The 17322-nt window shown below is 33.3% G+C and overlaps 2 protein-coding genes across 3 annotated transcripts in view; one reads left to right on the top strand and one right to left on the bottom strand.

The window, feature by feature from the left end:
* LOC136980687 (dynein axonemal heavy chain 2-like) overlaps positions 1 to 17322 on the top strand; it is a 647596-nt gene that overhangs the window by 21988 nt on the left and 608286 nt on the right. The window lies entirely within an intron of this gene.
* Positions 791 to 15963, bottom strand: LOC136980686 (beta-1,3-galactosyltransferase 5-like). 2 transcript variants are annotated; one of them, XM_067276851.1, is made up of 3 exons: positions 15860 to 15963; positions 3873 to 4095; positions 791 to 3435 (listed from the first exon to the last, which is right to left on the bottom strand). In XM_067276851.1, exon 3 carries the CDS (start codon positions 3425 to 3427, stop codon positions 2141 to 2143), a length of 1287 nt encoding a protein of 428 aa, XP_067132952.1. In that variant the 5' UTR covers positions 3428 to 3435; positions 3873 to 4095; positions 15860 to 15963; the 3' UTR covers positions 791 to 2140. The 2 variants fall into 2 exon arrangements, with proteins under 2 accessions (XP_067132952.1, XP_067132953.1); XM_067276852.1 differs by lacking the exon at positions 15860 to 15963 and adding an exon at positions 15342 to 15846.

Below are 17322 nucleotides of genomic sequence, written 5' to 3'. Positions count from 1 at the left end.
TAGAGCCTTTTTTCATATCTATTATGTGTTTGGCAAATCACAATAGGAGCGCCAGATGATGAGGGACGAGGTCCGATATATCCGGATTATCCGAATGCCTATGAAAAATTCTTGAGGTTACTCGTCCAGATTAGTCCCGGGTCTTTAGAGTGATAGACCGAGGCCTCAACCGCTGTAGCCATTCGACCATCGGATTTAGACATTTATCTCAACATACCACCATCCCGCGAGAAGCAGGATGCCGCTGAACTTTAATGGATATTCATATCTATTAAGGTTCAGCAATTATCCACTCGGTCACTGAACAGTTGGTCGCAGGTTTTTCCCATCAACGGGCTGACCCCGGGTTATCTTCACGTGTAACACCTAAATACAGGCTGGTTTTCCATAAGTTCTCTCAGATCTCCACTGCGTTGCGTTGTTTTATCCCATCAAACAAAACCCTTTTAATGTCTATACGTTTGATTTATTTAGTTACGTGGGCAATCTGTCTTCCAGGAAACTTATGGAAGACTGGCCCCTATTTAGGTGTCTCAAACGTAAAGAAAACCTAGGAAACTATGTGGCTAGCTCGTTGGCCAGGCGCGAACCCAAAACCAAGTACCACCAGTGTTTAGTGGTTTTATCCACTCGGTCACTGGTGGGCTTTAATGTCGACAGGGCAGAAAAATTAAGCTTATATGAGAGAGAAAGAATCTTGTCATTAAGCTGTTTGTCTGCTTACAGACTATTGTGATAAATAATTTCCCAGGAAGAAAATAAATGAAAAGAATATTTTATATATTATTTAATATAATATTTAGATTTTATTTGTTATATAAAACACAGAAGAATTACAGTAAGTTTTTATGACAGAATTACATTCTCGTCATTTCTGTAAAATAATGCCAAAAATATTTTGAATGAATAATAAAATCTGTACAATAAAATATCGTACATGTTTCAATATACAATTTTTTCTGTCGCTAGTATGAGACAGTGTTATGTCCGTATAACAAGGAACTTATTTTTTATTTTTTTAAATAAGCAAAATAATGCCCTAAAAATAATTCGTCGTTATTAGTATAATAGTTTTTCTTAATTATATATTCTTTTAATTTTATTATTTTCATACAAATATTTACCAATATCCATTGAGTTTAATCAAGTTTAATAATGATCATCTGTATAAGGGAGAGGGGATTAAGAGTACGCATTGCGTGTTTCTCAAATTTGGTAACACTGACTGAAGAGTTTCTCGTGCACACATTTTACTGTTGATGCAAAGTGTGTTGGATCCAACTTTTCATAGTCTGTGAGTCGCCAGGGAATTGATAGCTTAGTAAACATTTTGTATTTCCGGAAGTAACTTTGCAAACTCAGGCCAAAAGCTTTCTCAGTTTTGTTGCTTGGGTTGTGAAAGTAAAGCGTTTGAAGGGATAAAGATAAGGGTCGAAACTAAAGTAGGGGTAGCTTTCGTGTCGATGTCTGGCTGGTGTTACACTCTATCGAAAATCAACTCAACTCATAGAATTTTGTCTGGTGGTTAAGAGTACTCATAGCAATGTTGGACAGTACTCAAGTCAGAGATTCTTTTAGGAACGTCTTAGAGCAGAAGGAAAAAAAGAGAAACGAAAAATAAAAGGTAAAAATAGAATGGGCGCAAAAAAGACTTGGATTCGTGCAAAATGACCAGCAAGCTTCCAGTTCGCGAGTTCATAGGCCTAATGAGGAAGGCGTTTTCTGTCCTGGCTGCGAAGAATCTTTCAATGATGACTGCGTGCAATGTGAACGATGGGCACAGTGGTTGTACAAGCAGTGTTTAGACTATGAAGGCACAGATTTCATTTGTGATTGTTATTAGTGAGTACTCTTAAGCGATAAGTTGCTTACTCTTAACCTCCAGGGTAAGAGTACGCATTGGAACCTTTTTTTTTTTTAATTTTTGTCAAAACTATACTTGTTTTTCTTTCTAACATAGCCAAGCGGAAATATGTGTAAATGATATATATTCAGACAAAAATGTATTCAGATGAAATAATAAACACCTGAGAAATGCAAAAAATAACATAAGGAGCGTACTCTTTCCCGCCTCTTCCCTAACTAGAATCGAAAGCAGATATGGCACACATTTTATGTTAGAGTTGACATTTTTGAAAACTTAACTAATATAACCGATGACTTCGGGACAAAAGTAACCTTGAGTGTTGACCTCTTCCCATATTTCTCTCATCTGTAAATGAGTGATTTCTTGCGAAGTAATTCTTCCTTCCCTGAAAGCACAACTTCCTTGTTGTGTCAAAATGGCGGGTTTTAGAGTAATTTCTGGGTGATCAGAAAGCGATACGCCAGCTTTCTGCCGACAAAAACCCGTAATATAAGCATCTTCAATGAAAAAATAGGGCGTAACCAATGCAGCCTGGTATAAATCTTTTGCCACCTGTTGAGGAAAAACATAACCCATTCCTGCACAGTAAGGTGGAAAAAACTGGCCCGGTAGATCCCGATCCGTTACCATATATTTCCCGTAGGCAGGAGGTATTCTTTCCCCCAATTCCTTCCTAAGGATTCTCCTTACTCGATTCTTATGACAGATGATGTTTCGATATTCCGGTGAATATTTCTTCAAAACTTTCAGTAAGTTAGGCACGTGAATCAAAAGATCATCGTCCGTTTTCATGAAATAGTCTGCCTCTGGACAATGAGTCACTGCCCATTTCAATCCCATGACCGATTTCAATGCCAAATTGCGAAATGATTCCGAAAAATTTTCCTGAAGAATATCGTCATAGCGATAACTTTCTCTAGAGATATTTTCCAGAGCCCGGGGATCACCAGCTAGGCCTAGTCCAAAAACGATTCTGAAGTTCAGAGCTCTCTGTAGAGCTAGGAGACCCCACGTGTCCCGGATGGCTTTTCTTCTTTCCATGTTCAATGCACTTGATTCGATATATATCAACAATTTAAGATGATCAGGATCGAAGGTTTGGCAGATTCGCCGCGGTTTAAAAAGATAAGTGTAATTGTGTGGATTAGAAACATTACCTACATGGATAGTGACGTTATTGGGCAACACAATCCATCTACCGTCAGCTTCAGTTTCGGCTGGCATCTCTTCTGCTTCGTCAGAGTGTCTTGCTGATTTCGGCAGATCGTTTCGAAGTATTTTGTTTCTGGAAAATTCGAAACCACGATCTGCCTCCCATTTTATTCGCGGAAAGTAATGCGAACGGTTTCCTGTGAGCGGAACTGGACGTCGATGACTAAGTAATTCTCGAAAAATTCTTCTAGGTAAATGAGACGAACGTGAATAACGTCTCCAGGTCGTCTCTTCGTTCCAGTTTAAAGTAAAAATCACTCCGACCGCCAGAGATGAAGACATCACCACTACTATCATCCGTTTCAAGCATTTTCGGGATGGCATTCTGCTTTTCGTTTCTCTACTCATCTTTTTTTCTGAAAAAATTTAAAAATAAGAATTAAAACTAATGTGAATTGGATAAATTCTTGAGAAATTACATTGCCGATTTCAATTTTTTCATTCGTGAGAGGGTTGACAAGCTCTTCATTTGTAATGGATTTGAATACTAACGAAAATTAGGCCTAATGACTGAGCTAGATCTAAATTTATTATATGCACACAATTTATATTTCATATTCGTATTAAAAATTAGTAACTGAGAGATCTGGAATAGATTGCATTCGATCACTTTGCATTTTGATTCCAGATTATTTGAGGAGTCGAAAAAGAGAATATGCATGGTTCATTGTTCACTCACAGATTTTTATTGATTTAAATTTTCAGTAGATGTTTATTTTTAAAAACAAAAATATGGTTGTTTTAGTTTTTAACGGTTTAATTGACAAACTATATATTGATTTACGAAACCTACTGTAATCAAAGTTTCATCGTTGCAGATATCCATATTCGCATCTTTAAAGTAAATCTGTCCTGTACTACTCAAAATAGTTGTGATTTTGCTCCATAACAATGCACTTCAATAGATTGCACATGTCACCGCTGCAAAGTTCCACGACTCAGGATGGCATATTGCTTCACATCTTCCATTAATGTAGACGTCGACTCTACAGATATCGCCATTATGGTCGGCACAACTGTAAATGTATAAAGTTTTATTTTATATCAGAAAAAAAATTTTAATTCCAACAGAGTGGAAAAAATAATTCATTCATAATTGTACCACTCATTTTAAAAAGTTTTAAATAAAATTAGTTTAAAAATTTTCCCGCTTAAGCAATTATTTCGAAACTCTGAAGAAATTATGAAGATAAAATACATTATAATAAAAGAGTGGATTTTTCACAAGAACTAATACGATATGACGAATATAACAATATAAATCATGTCATTAGAAGCAATATTAGAAAACTGATCGACCTTTTGAAACGACTATGGACAAATAGACGATCTCTACTATGCATTTTAGTATCATGTCTTCTACAGTGTATGAACAAGATTAGTAACAAGCAGGATGGCGATACCTATAGTGATAGGCTCTTGGAATTTTTAAACAGAGTCATCAAATAGTAGTTATAGATCCATTACAGAACACTTTTCAGGCGGAATAAAAAGATTGCGCATCTTTTTGAGTGCTCTGCACTGAATATATACACACTGTAATGATGTTCACGTAACGAAATTTATATTTAACAAGAAGTAACATGAAAGCATTTTGAAATGATCAGACAGATAAAAATATTTCGGTGGAAGTTTACCTAGGTAGTCCCAATGGCGGCACTTCCGGAATCTCGACAATATGTGTGTTTTGAAAGTTAATCTAGGTGTCGCTGTCTTTGGTTTACAAGGGGCGCGTTTTTTATATGCAACGAAAATGTAGCGAAATGACGTCACGAGCAGCGTTAGCCATTTAGAAACGGTTTTCGGAGTGTTCGCTGTAAAGCGCTTCTCGAGCGCTGCAAAAAAAAGCACCTAAGTTTTCTAACTTCAATTCAGTGCTAGAATAATTTCCTAACATTTTATAACTGTGTTAAGAGCAATTAAATTTTTAGGTTCAAAAAGATATGTATTGTTGTGTGAATCATTTTTTTCGACGTTTACAATTCGTATTTTGTCGTTTATTGTTGTAATGGCGGAGCTTGGAAAACATCAACAATTTGCTTGGCAAAAGTGTGCTTCAAGGGATTTTGGGGTGTACTATAGATTGCTCCCTATGGGACTTGAGTATATATTTGAACTCAGGGGACCAAGACGAGTTCAACGATACCCCTACCCTACTTTTGGACCGGAGACCGAAAATAAGAAAGTTATCATATTTACGATTTCTTGCCTTTCACAATGTATTTATTCTACGCCAAGAAATCGTAAATATGATAACTTTCTTATTTTTCGTCTCCGGTCCAAAAGTAGGGTATCGTTGAACTCGTCTCGGTCCCGAGTTCAAATATATAGGCCTACTCAAGTCCCGAAATTCCATAGGGATCTACAGTATCCTCGGATTTTTTTCATTCTATAATATCGGAATATTCGGAATTTAATTGTTTTAGAAGAGAAATACATCAGTTGGTATGTTTTCCATAAAGTTTGGTATGCAACCTGCAGATGTAGTTTGTTCGAAATGTGATGGTAGTCGTAAATTAAGTTATCGAAAGGATCGTGATACTGTTTCTTTTAGATGTCACAAGACGAAAGACGAACAGTTCGTCATTTGAAGTAATTTTTAAACGTAAATTTGGGAAAATTTCTTTGCAGAACTATTTTTTTGTTTACTTGGCATCTAATTTGCATAGAATGCACGTTGAGCGTCAGCTGTTTGGCTGTGGGTGTGAGTAGTCAAACAGCTGTTGACTGGGCGAATTTCATACGACACATTATGATTGGTTCATCGTCTAATTTTACTGGAACGAAAATTGGATGGACTTGGAAAAATTGTCAAAATCGACGAGATTGTTGTAAGCAAAATGAAAAAAATAAGAGAAAGATTCAACCTGTTTGTTTAGCATACGAGTAAGTTTATCCAAGAACGAGACTTGTTTTAGTTTGGAAAAAGCCAGATATTGTACTGTACCTTCAGTCCTGAAAGTAAGTGCCAAATAAATCCGAAAATCGTAAGAGGAAGAATGTAGACGTGCGTTAACGATGCAGAAAAAATTTCTACGATAGAAAAGGACAAAGTTACGATAGAATCATCCGAACCATGCTTTTTACCGAATAAATCGGAAAAAAAGAATTAGAAATACGTCAACGATTTCTTATTTAAATGCCGGTGTAGTAAGTAGCTGCGCTGGTCGCCATTGTGATAACCTGGGTAAACTTCTACCAATATTTTTTTTTATGGGAACTAAGAGTGCTTTTTTTTAACAAACTCAATATGGGTCCTGCCAGACCCACAACGGGGCGGCCCACCTCCAAAAATTCTCTAAGGCTTTTTGGGGCGTTCGGATTCAATTCAGGTCTTCTCGAGCAATAAGTTGCCACCTTAACCACTCAGCCATCCAACCGTATAGTTAAATATCAATAAACAAAATTTATTATTTTATATATTTAATGTATAGGCCTAAATAATTTATTGTTATACATTTTATTTAATATTGTAATGTATGCCTTTGTGTCAACATTATTTCATTTTTTTATAGTAGGCTATTTCATCCAAGTAGGCAATTTAACAAAAAATCATATGCTTGAATAATTGTAAAATTTATAATAGTTGTTTCTAATACCCCAAATTAATTAAAATCAATTAATTCACGATTAAACATTCAATTCAATTCAATTCAAATACTGTTTAATCGTAATAGACAAAACCTGTTACAAGGGAGTTATGTTTTACACAGAATCAACATTATCAATGCTAAATACAAATTTTCTGGCATAATTATACAAATTATAAATTGTACTTGTTTTTGTTACACGAAGTAAATTGTACATCGCTTTTTCCGTGATACATATATTAAAACATAAAAGATCAAATTTTTGCCTTAGACCATTAGCCTTTTCACATTCGCATAACAGATGAAATTTTGAAAACTCCATGTTGCATCTTGGACACAAGTTATATATGTTCGCTAACAATTTATTATCTATCATTATAACATCACTGTTGAGTCGGAGTTAAATAAAAAATCTCTTCACATTAAACGACAAATTAGATAATATATAATTATTGATGTTAGGAAGGTCAAAATAGAGTTATACCACTTCGGTGAAATACATAAGCGAATGTCTTCTATATCTCGATACAATAGATTATCTAGTACATTTCGAGTTAGTTGGTTACACAGATCTCGACTGATTTCCGGACAATATATAAACGGTTTTATTGAGAAACCAAAACTATTTATCGCTTTAGTCAATTGACCAATCCAATTCTTTTTTGAGACTTTTTGTACTGATTTTTGATATAACCAATGGACAAGCCTAGATGCAACACAACCACTGTCGATAAGTTTTATAAGAAATTTCACACGTCTCTTAATAAATAGCGCAGTAAGACTGACAAGTGAGTCTGCTTAACTCTAATCCTAAAGCGCTACCTGGTACTTTGAATTTTAATAAAACCATTCTACGTATAAATTTGTTCTGTATCACATCCAACTTCTGGTAATTAGACAAGCCCCATATAGGATATGCGAAGCTCACAGCATTATAAACTATTGAGTTGAACAAGTTAAACCGGACGTGAATATTTTTTAGATTGATTATAGAAAATAGTTTTATTGCACCATTGATTAGTCTATCGGCCTTAACCATCATTGCTTTGATTTGTCTCTCAAAACAAATCATAGGAGTTAAAATCACTCCAAGACACTTAATTTCGTTTACCACTTTTAGCTCTATATCGTTAACATGAAAACACATGTTCCTTCTGGGCAGTCTGGTCCCCTTTCTAAATATCATAATATATGATTTTGTTAGATTATCTTCCAGGTCCAAAATTCCCATTTTAATGGTGTTGGTAATCCATGTCTTAGTAAATCCTACTACTGCGTGAACCGATAGATAATGATTTAAGGAATGATCACTCATTTTTTGGAAAGGCCCTGAATGTTCCAGAAACTTACACATATATTATTAAATCCATTACAAGTTCTGTTTCCGCGTGAAATTGGAAGTTTCGCCTCAACAAATCTGTTATTATTCATGATTGTGTCAAATTTTTCCATATATTCTTCCTCACCTAATGAAAGGTTAAAGTTGTTAGTAGATTGTTTCCTTATAAAAAATGATCGATTTGGATAACTTCGTTCGAGTTAATAAGTAAACACATTACTTTCTTTTATATAATAGTCATCTCTAATAGTAATTTTGCATCCCTTTTATTTTTCTTGAGATATTATGGCCTTTAGTTTTTCCTCCTAATCCTTGACCGCTTGCATAAATCGGCAGTAAATACCAAGTTCTCATTAAACTTACGTCACGATTAAACATAAAATTGCTTTAAAAAATTTATCACCCAGGAACTTCGAGCAAGTGGTAAAAATATACCAGCACTTCCCTTTAATATAATACACCTCTGACTTAAAGGATGGAACTTTATGATAGAGGAATGTGTTTTACCCGATAAAGGGAATATTCTGCTTTTTAAGGCATTTATATTTTAATTTTATAATCGTAGGTAACCTTTTTTAGTTTTTTAATATAATGTTTGCAATAGAGTAATTATAAATTATTATATTTAGATAGTACATAACAATACAAGATTATCTAAAAGGCTATAACAAACCTACCAATCTGTCAGGTGATTATTAGTTAAAATATATATATATAATGTGTGTGTGTGTGTTATGATGGGATATCTTCAACAATATAATGATATATGACAGTTTGTAATATACAATAATATGTATAATTACCGAAAAAGGCAGGATGATAGTCTTTGAGGAAGCCGATATTAACCTGATCCTCCAAAGCCTTCATTATCCTGCCTTAATTATCGACACTATTCTAATTATGTTAAAAGTTTGAACTTACACGACGCTGCAATTGCACAATATGACAGAGAACTAAATTATTGGAAATCTGGCATATCTATAAAATAAGCCGATGAAATAGTAAAATCTAGGCCAAGTATACCTTCCTCAATTCTTAAAAACCTCAAGAATAAAAAATAGGTCTACAAACTTTATCTATGTGAAAGTTCTGGTATGGAAAACAAACCAGAATAAGTGTCTAACTACGTAAATTAAATACTTTCTTAAATACGATTAAAAATTATTATACTTAAAGATAGAGCCGAATATTTAATTTGATATCAGATTCATTTTTCAGTGAATTACATACTTAAAAAAATGATTGTTAGATTTTTGACGGTTTATTTTCATTGTGTTTGATTAATTTTGTTACCGGTGTTTCATTAGTGTTGTACTTGCTCTACAATTAGTTATTTAATTTTATAATTGGAATTTTGTTTATATATAAGTAAACTAACATTTTTATCAATAGAATAAAAAAGAAGAGTCGATAATTTCATTCCGAAGGTTTTAGCTTCTTTTGCATAAATTTAGCATCGTATTCTAGTTTAACTATTTTTACACAACAGGATTTCTGCGTAGAACAAGCATATAAATTCTGTTCACGAGAAATTTCGAAGTTTATTTAACAATATTTTGGCCTAATTTTTAAGTTTTATAAAGCATCACTTAGTTACATATCGCACATTTGAAAAACACTAAAGACTATACTTTGAAGAGACAGTTTGGAGATAATTAAAATAAGGCAATAATTTTCAGGAAAAGTTACTCTAAATAAAGTGTATATTTTGTAATTTATCAACGAAACGAAAGTTTAATTGTTTGCGCATTTTAAAAATTTTTTTTAAATACAAAACAATAGATTTTTAAATCATTTATTCTTCTAAATCCATTTACCAAGGTTCGAAAGTATCGAAGAATTCAAAAATCTGACTAAAATAACTTTTATAAAAGAAAAAGTTCAGATTTAGTAAAAACGATTTGCTTTTTTCATATAAAATGTTTAGTATTTCTAAAAAAGTTTGAACAGTTTGTTTTATAAATTTAAAAAAATTGAAATTTATTTTATTAAATATCTAACAAAAGTTGTTATACAATAACAATATTACCTTAAAATATTAATTGTTTAATTTATCCTTTTTAGTTAATATTTAAATAATATAATATTTTACCCATGAAAGGTAAATTGAATAATGAAAAAGATACTTTGTTAAAACTGTCTTGGCTTTTATTTAAATTAAGTATATAAATATGAATAAACTTTAGTTTACTTTTCTGAATTTTTAAATCTTATTTACAAATCGTTTTAAAGTAGACAGTTTGACCAGGCCTTCAAAAAATCGGCCCCTAGACATTTATCTCATTTATCTATGCCAGGGCTTCTTAAACTTTTTTTTATTCACGACCCCGTTTATGATTGTGATTTTTGTTCGCGCCCCTCCCCCCCCAAAAAAATAAAATAAAGACATATAAATATTTTGCAATATACATATGAAATACAATGAAATTATACATATATATTGAAGATATATACAAATTTGCAAAAAAATAATGGTGTACTACCACAGTTCACTCTTGTGTTACAATGGAACAGAGACAACTGAATACACTGAAAAGCAACAACACTACACTAGTTCACACTACAATCAGTGTTGCTGAATCGTTGTCTCGCTGCACCAGAAGTGACACAAAGTGCAACTCACGAAACCTACGACACAAAGCATGACATTTTCAAACTCACAAATTATTTTCAATATTTTGCATTAAAATCTCGTGACCCCAAGATTTCTCTAAGCGACCCCAAATGGGGTAGCGACCCATAGTTTAAGAAGCCCTGGTCTATGCGATGATCCGGCCCTGCTGATAGACCCTATTGCGAATCTGTTCGTCCTTAGTGGAGGTAATTGTGGTGAGCCTGCTGTAGACTAGAAAATGCTAGTGTAGTGCTTTTCAATCCGTGTTCCGCAAACTTGCCCCGAATATTCCACGAAAATCATTTTAAAGCTTTTATTGCAAATTGATTCCAATGTACTACAACAATTACTTTATTCGCAGAAAATTCCATGTTTACTATTTTATTGAATACAATAAATGTATTAGTTTATCTCTCTATTGTTTATCGAGCTAGTAAATATAAAATTACGTATCGATTTTTCAATGTATTGATTCTAATGCTTCGCGTAATAAAAAGTATACTTATATGAACGATGTTTCGCGCCCTCAAAGGTTGAGAACCACTATGCTAGTGCTTGGAGCTAATTAATCAATTAATAAGTTTTATACTGTAATTACTTAATTCTATAATATTTGTGTTAATTGAGAATCATAATACTTAGATTATCCGCAATCTTGCCCCGAATAAACAATTAAAAATCTAGAAATAAATGAATATTTAATAGGGATGAAAAATTGTCAAAAGGAATCATTTAAAGACTTATAATTCTAACCGATTTATCACAATGTGTTTTTCGTATGTAATTGTTGAATAAAAATATTTATTAGTTAGGTTTGCCTATGTAACTGGGCATATTGAAGAGCAAGAGTTCTCCATCTCCTGTGGACTTTCGCGACAGAATTTGCGTCTTCGCATTTAACATCAATATTTTGGAGTATCTTTGAAGTACTGCGCCAAGTTTTGCTTGGCTTTTCTTTCTTTCTTCACCAGGAAATGTCTATTGTAACGCAATCTTAGGATGTTTATATGGTAAATGTAGTAAATGGTCAAAATGCATTTAGGTTCTGTCAGAAAGTCTTATGTAATCTTTTCGAACCATATCAAAGTATAAATGGAAATCAGACGAACGAATAGATTGAATTCTCATTATTATAAACATATTTAAAAGCATTCTAAACTTTCTTGATTTTAAAGTTATAAATGAAATTATTAATGGCGTTAAGGAAAAAAGTTTTTGGTGTTTTCATCAATCTAATAAAATAAAAAACAATTTTTCAATATGTTTTTCTTTTTCATATTCCATGAACAAACTTTATCTGACCGTCTTTATATGACAATAATTTATTATATTCATATTTTTAAAATAACCCTAGCAGCACGGATCACCAGACCTCCGAAACTTCCTCAATGCGAGGTTCTGCAGAGCTTATATATGCCGCTGAAAACTACAAAAGTTGACCTCATGTTGCGATGATGATTTCCGGTTACTTCATTTTTCTGTATTTATAAACTATCTGATGTTTAGAGGTTTCGTAGACGTTAAAATTATTGATTACTTTGTTAACTTCTAGGCTGTTATAACACGGGAAGTATTTTAAGCGTATCAAATTTGATCCTTCGGGTTTTTCGCGATTCTCGACGTTTTGAGATTCCCTGAACCAGAAAGGGTTTTGATCTTTTTAGTCTAAAAAAAGGAAAAAATTCCCGGGAGTGTGTGTCTATTTCGTTTAATATCTCAGGTGGGGTAAAGATTTAGAACGAAATTTGGCATGGTAACTTGTTTTATAAATCAAAAGAGGGAGATTTCGATGGATTGGACATTTAGAACGGATGGAACCGGAGAGAAAGCTGTGTCAAGTGTACAGAGAAAGGCCACAGGAGAGAAGACCGAGAGGGAGACCAAGAAAGAGATGGGAGGTGGATGTGGAGGATGATTTGAGAAAGATGGGTGTGAGTTGTTGGAAAGGGAAAGCCCAAGATAGAGAGGAATGGATAAAAATCCTGGATGAGGCTAAGGTACTTCAGGGATTATGAGGGCCGAAGAGAAGAAGAACTTGCTTTTAAGAGGCATTGATGCTATTAAATTTTGGAATACTGAACCCAAGAGAGTGGAGAGATGTACCGTATCTCGCGTGGGATCGGACTTAATGAAAAAAGTTTACTCGTTACTGACATTTACAATATTGTTTTTAAACTCGCCTTCATCCTCAAAATTAAGCCTTTTTGCTTTTTTTAATAATTAATAAAAGATATTTTTAATAACAGATGGCGCCACACACAGTTTTATTTAAGTTTGAGATAGTATGGTAGTGTGTTTTAAGCTTAAACATTTTTTGAAACATCTTTAAAAGGAATAATTTTGTTGAATTATGATAATCTTTTATTACTTAAATTTTATATCCTAATGTAATTGAAAATAATCAGACTTCCTAATGGTCCTCTTAACCTCCTGTTAGAATACCAGGAAAGTCGAGCAAGAGCTATTACCAACTTTTTCCTGGAACTCATAATCTATTAACGCGTAAAGATTTATTTCTGCCGACGCATTTGTTTCCATAAGCATAACAATATATTCAACAACCCAGTAATGCATATAACTAACCCGATACTGAATTTAAATATTCAAACGAACTTTAATTAGGGCTACTTTAATTAAGCTATTCTTAAAACGTATACTGTTCACTAGAGATATCGACAACTTCTGTTGTAATATCCGGTTAAAATAAGCTTTATAAAATAATTAGCATCATTAATAATATATATATACATATATATAGCCTAATGATACTGCTGCTACTACTAGCTATTGTGTAACAAACAGTGACGTGTATCAGATATTACGTCACTTTCGTTGCAGACAGTAACTTGTTTTAGTGATTATCAATCCATTGAAGTGGTCTGAAAACTATGACTACTTCAATGAATGGATATGTGACGAACGGCCGAAATTCTCTATTACTAATTGTTGTTTTATTGTTACTTAGCCATGATTTCATTTCAAAAACATAAACACGACAATATAAAGAAGATAAAAATCTTAAAAATATAATTCTTTTAAAACTGAAGAACCTAAAAAAAAAGAGCATATGAAAGAACTACTTGTATGTATTCATATACAGTATACGTATTTCTAACTGCATATAATTTTGATATTCAAAAATTTATTCTTTTTCGTGGAATAAAACATTATCGGCTATATATAAATATTTTATATAGGCTTAATGAAAAAATAAATATTTACATGAATATTTAATGAAAAAAGAGATATTTATTATAGCAATAAATGTTTTCCTATTATTTTTACATATCATATATAAATATCTGAGATAGTCCATATTTTCAGCCGTGATTAATATTTCATTGTCTTGAAATCGAAATCAGTAGATACGTCGATTGCGCGTCACAAGACAAATTGAGGATATAATTTTAAATATATATATATATATTGATTGCATGCTAATTATAATATTAATTGATTTCAAACGATTAAAGCAATGTACTTTTTTAAGGATCTCTGATAGAAGATTTAAAATAAAAATTAAAAACAAAAGAATCCACATTAAAATGAATACCGTACACGTTACGAAGAAAATGCAATTTTTATTCAATAACCGTTCTGTATTTTATTTAATGTAAATAACATTTAAATAATTTTTAAAGACTAAAAACATTAGTTAAATTTATTATGATGTAAACAAACGTAACCAGTAAATTTCCGTAAACAATGTCTGTAACATTGATGGATCGAAATCGGGGTCAATATCGTTATTGTAATCTTATGTCCTCAAAAGCAGATTTGTGGCTATTTCCAAATCTAAATACCGTTTGCAGTTGTTAGTTGAACGTCTTAGTGCAATTGAAAAAGTATAAATACGAAAAACCTGTTGGAATTTTTGTTAAACAAACATAAACATAATGAAATAATTATTTCTTTACATTACTAGTGAACATCTAATGATTTTTAATTAATTTCTTCATCATATGTTACACTGCAATATCAATTATCGTATTGTTACGATGAAAAAATAAATTGTTGTTTTCATCCAATATTACTACTCTATAGTAAATAAATTATTAATTGTAAAGTAAATTTCAAGTATCGGAATGAGTTTTCAAAACTAAAAATAAAAAATTCCAGAAACTAAAAAGTAAGGTATAATGAAATCGACACAACTATATTATAAAACTAAAAAAAGAAAAACAAAAACTAAATTAAATATCAATATTTTGTATATATGCAAGGTTTGTATTAAAAAAAAAGTATTTCCACTCACTTTCGTTGAATTAAAAGTTAATACATATAAAAATTTTATAATAGAAACAATGAAAACATTTATTAACGTAAAGCTTTCTAATTATACCTTCGAAAAAATCGCACACGAGATTCGTAAGATGTTTTCTCAAATTTAACTCGGTCGCGTCCGTAAAAGTTGAGAAACACCGGTATACGGAGTTGTTGCCCTTTACGACCAAGATCTTTCAGAAAAAAACAAAATGGATATCTGGCAGCGGATCCAGAGACGACGTTTTAAGATGGACGGAGTTAATAATTTTTTTCCATTACCGACCACCGCTTTCTGCGGGACACGAAGAGATAAATTCGGAAAATTTCCATGGCAAAAACAAAAATGATTCGAACTGGCACTCTCCTAGTAGAAACGCGATACGAGACAAAGTCGACACTCGTTCCGCCTCCAATCCGGTTAAATAATAGTTACGAAAGGACATTTTTACTTACCTTCAAGCACCGCCGGGAAAAAGAATCCCCACCGAGTTTAGAAGTTTCGTCTCCTAAGAGTTACCTCTAGTCTCGCGCAGAGATTATAATTCTTCTGACAGAAAGTCTAATGATAGTTTCTCGCCCCTTCGCATCGGCGTAGGTAGAAAAATTGTCTTCGCATCGAAAATGATACTAAACGCACTCTCGTAAAGTTTTACGCAAGCGTGTTTAGTGTTATCCTCCCCGCGTGAGATTAAAATAACTCTTGGGGAGAAACAACATTCTAGGCCCTAGAAGAGGCGATATTCGGGTCGCGTCGTCTTTCCGAGTACCGCCGCCGGCCAGACAGACACCCATCCAACCGGTTTCTTCGCCACGAAAATTCCTGGCGTCACCCGTTGACGCTGCTCGCTCGACCTCGTCCGTTCCGATTCTCCGACGACCGACGGGAATTTTTTCGTCACCCTCAAACGAACCGAAGGGAGGACGGCCGTCGGAAGTCGGTCCGAAGCGGCGGAGGACAGTTAAGGACTTACCTGGAATCGGATAGTCGCAGCGACCCACGTATCCGGATCCCTTCCCACGGGTGATTCTTCGCCCGTTTCGGGAGGCGACCGAAGCGACTCGTCGGGTGGCGGCCGTCGACGTAACTAAACGCAAAACGACGCGATGGATTCCGTCGTCGGCAGACGACGACGTCCTTCTGTCCACCTCCGCACTAGGATTTAAAACGTCACCAATATTTTTATTAATGGCGAAAATGCCTTATCTTACTTCGAACACGAGGAAGGTGACAGTTGTCGCGTGGAAAAAAAAAAAAAAGGATCTCGATCGATGTATTGTATAGACAACAGAAAGAACGAAAGCGAACTTTTGTTTGACACGTTATTTTCGTTTACGGGTTATTTGTAAAGTCACGTTTCCAGTCTAAAAACTTTTAACTGCGGAGATGAAAAAGTTTACGTCATATTTTCGTTATTTGTCAGTTTTGTTCCGGAAGAAAGAATGTGTGGAAGGCGTCTTCGACTCTATTCTATTATTACTTTCTAGCTTCTTAACAGAATAAATTCGAATGTATTCGCTCGTCCGTTTGTTTTTCCCCATAGCGTAAAAAAAGACTCGTTCTTACAAGTAATGAGTTTACGGTCCATGGCCCGTGTTAATCGTATATTACGAATTAAATGATCGTTGGTCAATTGCCAGGTGATAGAAGAGCTAGCCAAGTTGTTTGAGCAAAATGCAAAGTCCGCGCAATTAAAGACAATAAAGACTGAACGATTTCTTCTTTCGGCCAAATTTTATGCTTTAATTCGTCCCGAAAGTCGAAATTTGAATTAGTTCCATATGAAAATTTTCGGGTGCATTCTTATTGAATGCAAACGTGAAAATGATTTTCGAGATTTGTAAATTTTAAATTGCGATAACAGAATGCCTATTTCCAGAAGTAAAATATAAATGCAGAATAAATGTAAAAAAAAATTGTAAAAAATCTGTCGAATTTCTTTTTATAGAGAAGTTGCGACCTGATGCAATAAGACATCATCTAAATGTTCATTGTTGTGTGTAAGTTATATTTCTTATAATTAATTTCGTTGTTATCTTTAAAAACAGAAAAAGATTATTAATTGTTAGTGAGCTACTCTCAATAACTTAAATCAAAATTTATGACCATTATATGTAAGTTATACTTCTTTATCCGCAGCTCTTATTATGATTGGAAACACTTTGCAACGGTATAAGGAGCATCACTTTTATAGATATATCTAAATTGTATTTTTTTTAAATTTATCTTAATGATAGCGAGATATTTATGAATTAAAGTCCCCCGCACAAATAAAAATTTGAATATTTAGATCATTTAAGCAATTACAAACGATTTAAAATGTATTTCCACTAGCTATAGAATAATTTATGTATATTATTTTCAAAGTTCGAAACAGTAAATTCTTACCCATTATAAGAAAAGACGAAACAGTTGTTCTCTGTTTGGCAACAATAC

The sequence above is a fragment of the Centruroides vittatus genome, unplaced genomic scaffold (assembly GCF_030686945.1).
Source record: "Centruroides vittatus isolate TY-2023 unplaced genomic scaffold, ASM3068694v2 contig_717, whole genome shotgun sequence".
NCBI lineage: Eukaryota > Metazoa > Arthropoda > Arachnida > Scorpiones > Buthidae > Centruroides > Centruroides vittatus.
This window is presented reverse-complemented; position numbering and strand designations above follow the sequence as displayed.

Bases quoted from the DNA above. Each gene is read 5' to 3' on its own strand.
- LOC136980686 (XM_067276851.1), bottom strand. From the start codon at position 3,427: ATGAGTAGAGAAACGAAAAGCAGAATGCCATCCCGAAAATGCTTGAAA.